Source organism: Lipotes vexillifer, unplaced genomic scaffold (genome assembly GCF_000442215.2).
Source record: "Lipotes vexillifer unplaced genomic scaffold, Lipotes_vexillifer_v1.1 scaffold429, whole genome shotgun sequence".
Taxonomy (NCBI): Eukaryota; Metazoa; Chordata; class Mammalia; order Artiodactyla; family Lipotidae; genus Lipotes; species Lipotes vexillifer.
The window spans coordinates 492,950-494,794 of NW_006784171.1; the positions used below are offsets into that span (position 1 = coordinate 492,950).

Below are 1,845 nucleotides of genomic sequence, written 5' to 3' on the forward strand. Positions count from 1 at the left end.
CCCCCCCCCGCAGGCACCAGCGGACCGGGGTGTCACGTGCGCGCTGTGGCCGGGGCTCTGCATGGCCCCTGGGAGGGAATCGGCTCTCTGCGGGCAGACATGTGAGTTGTCGCCCTGGCCGCGGGTCTCAGAACTGCGGGCCTCGGGTTTTAGCGAGCACCAGAATGAATGAACTGCAGAGCGTGGGAAAACGAGGCTCCTGGCCTTCAGGCCCATAGGCCTGAAGCTCGGCATCACACTCTGTTTTTAACGGGCTTGGAGGCGGGGGTGTGTGTGTGTGTGTGTGTGTGTGTGTGTGTGAGAAGGCTGCTTCGCTTTGTGCTCAAGTTGGGCTTCCCCCGGGGCCCTCCACGCAGCCTCGGCTATGGGGACAGCTTGTCCACGCCGACAGGCCAGGTGCTCTCGGCACACAGGGACCATGACCTACATTTCTCTCCTGTTCCCAGGATGCCCAGAACCATGCTCTCTCCAATGGGTCTTCAGTAAAGGGAGTTCTGCGTGACCCTGAGCAGACGCTGGTCATGTGTCCGGAGTGCTGGGGCCCGTCTGTCCCCAGGCTCTAAATTTACTGAGAAGAGCTGGGCAAGGGAGCTGGGCGGCCTGGCACGTTTCAGGGCAGGTTGAAGACTCAGGCCCCTTAGATTCCTTCTCAGCTCTCAGCCCATGGTCAGTGGCCCATGTCCGGCACCCTCCCCAGAGCTCTTGGGCAGTGGCCACTCCTGCCAGCACTGGGTCTGGCTGTGGGCCCATGTGCTGCTGCTTTGCAAATGGGCAACATCTGCGAACCTTATCCCCCCCCACCTCCGACCAGCCCTTCCCCTGCCTCCCCAGCCCCCGAGCGTGTGTCTAAATACCAGCTGGCTTCTGGCTGCGCGAGGATGCCACCTGGGTACTACTGGTCCAGCGGCGAGCCTGGCTCTTCCACCGGAGGAGGGCTGGCTGTGGCTGCACCCCTGGCTCGGTGTCTCTTCTTACTGCATTAATGACCGACTTTGTGGGGATTTTTTGGTCCTGCCTCCCCAGAAGGCAGCTAAGGCGTTTTGTGGATATTGTGCCTGTGAAGTCGATTCTAGGTTGGCCTCGAGGTGCTTTCAGTGACAGAGAAAACTCCCCAGAGGCAGCCAGGATCGGCGTGGCTGCTTCCTACGGTGAAAACCTGGGTGAGGGGGAACAGGCCAGTGTGCACAGTAAAGGGCCAGTTTTCCCTCTGCTGCTGGGTCTCCAGTGAGGACCAGGTCAGTGCAGAGAGCCGTGTGGGCCAAGGGGACTGTCACTGTCGTTGGGTGGGTTTAGTATGCGGAGGGGCTGCGCCCCTGAGTGCGCCTGCCTCCCGTAGGGAGGCTGAGCAGGACTTTGAGCCCAAACCCAGGCCACCCAGGGCAAACCCAGAGGCTGGTCTGCCTTCACCCGGGTTGTCAGCTTGTCGCAAAAGGCTGTGATGGTGTCACGTGAACAACGGTGTCTGCTTTCCTCCTCCCAGGGGTCTTCACAGCTCCGTACGATGGGCGCTACCTGATCACGGCCACGCTCACCCCCGAGAGGGACACGTACGTGGAAGCCGTCCTTTCGGTCGCCAACGCCAGCGTGGCACAGCTGCACACGGCCGGCTACGAGAGAGAATTCCTGGAATACCACCGGCCCCAGGGGGCTGCGCACACTTGTGGGGGCCCGGGGGCGTTCCACCTTATTGTGCACTTGAAGGCAGGGGATGGCGTCAACATCGTGGTGACCGGGGGCAGGTTGGCTCACACAGACTTTGACGAAATGTACTCCACGTTTAGTGGGGTTTTCTTATATCCTTTCCTGTCCCACCTCTGAGGTGGCCGGGCAAGGGAAGGGGAAAGA

The 1,845-nt window shown here is 61.2% G+C and overlaps 1 protein-coding gene across 1 annotated transcript in view; it reads left to right on the plus strand.

Moving 5' to 3' along the window:
- Window positions 1–1,818, plus strand: part of EMILIN2 (elastin microfibril interfacer 2) — a 50,701-nt gene extending 48,883 nt beyond the window's left edge. Inside the window, exon 8 of the mRNA XM_007456556.1 lies at window positions 1,481–1,818. Within this exon, the coding sequence (XP_007456618.1) occupies window positions 1,481–1,818 (338 nt within the window). The remainder of the gene's footprint in view (window positions 1–1,480) is intronic.
- The last annotated feature ends 27 nt before the right edge of the window (window positions 1,819–1,845 follow it).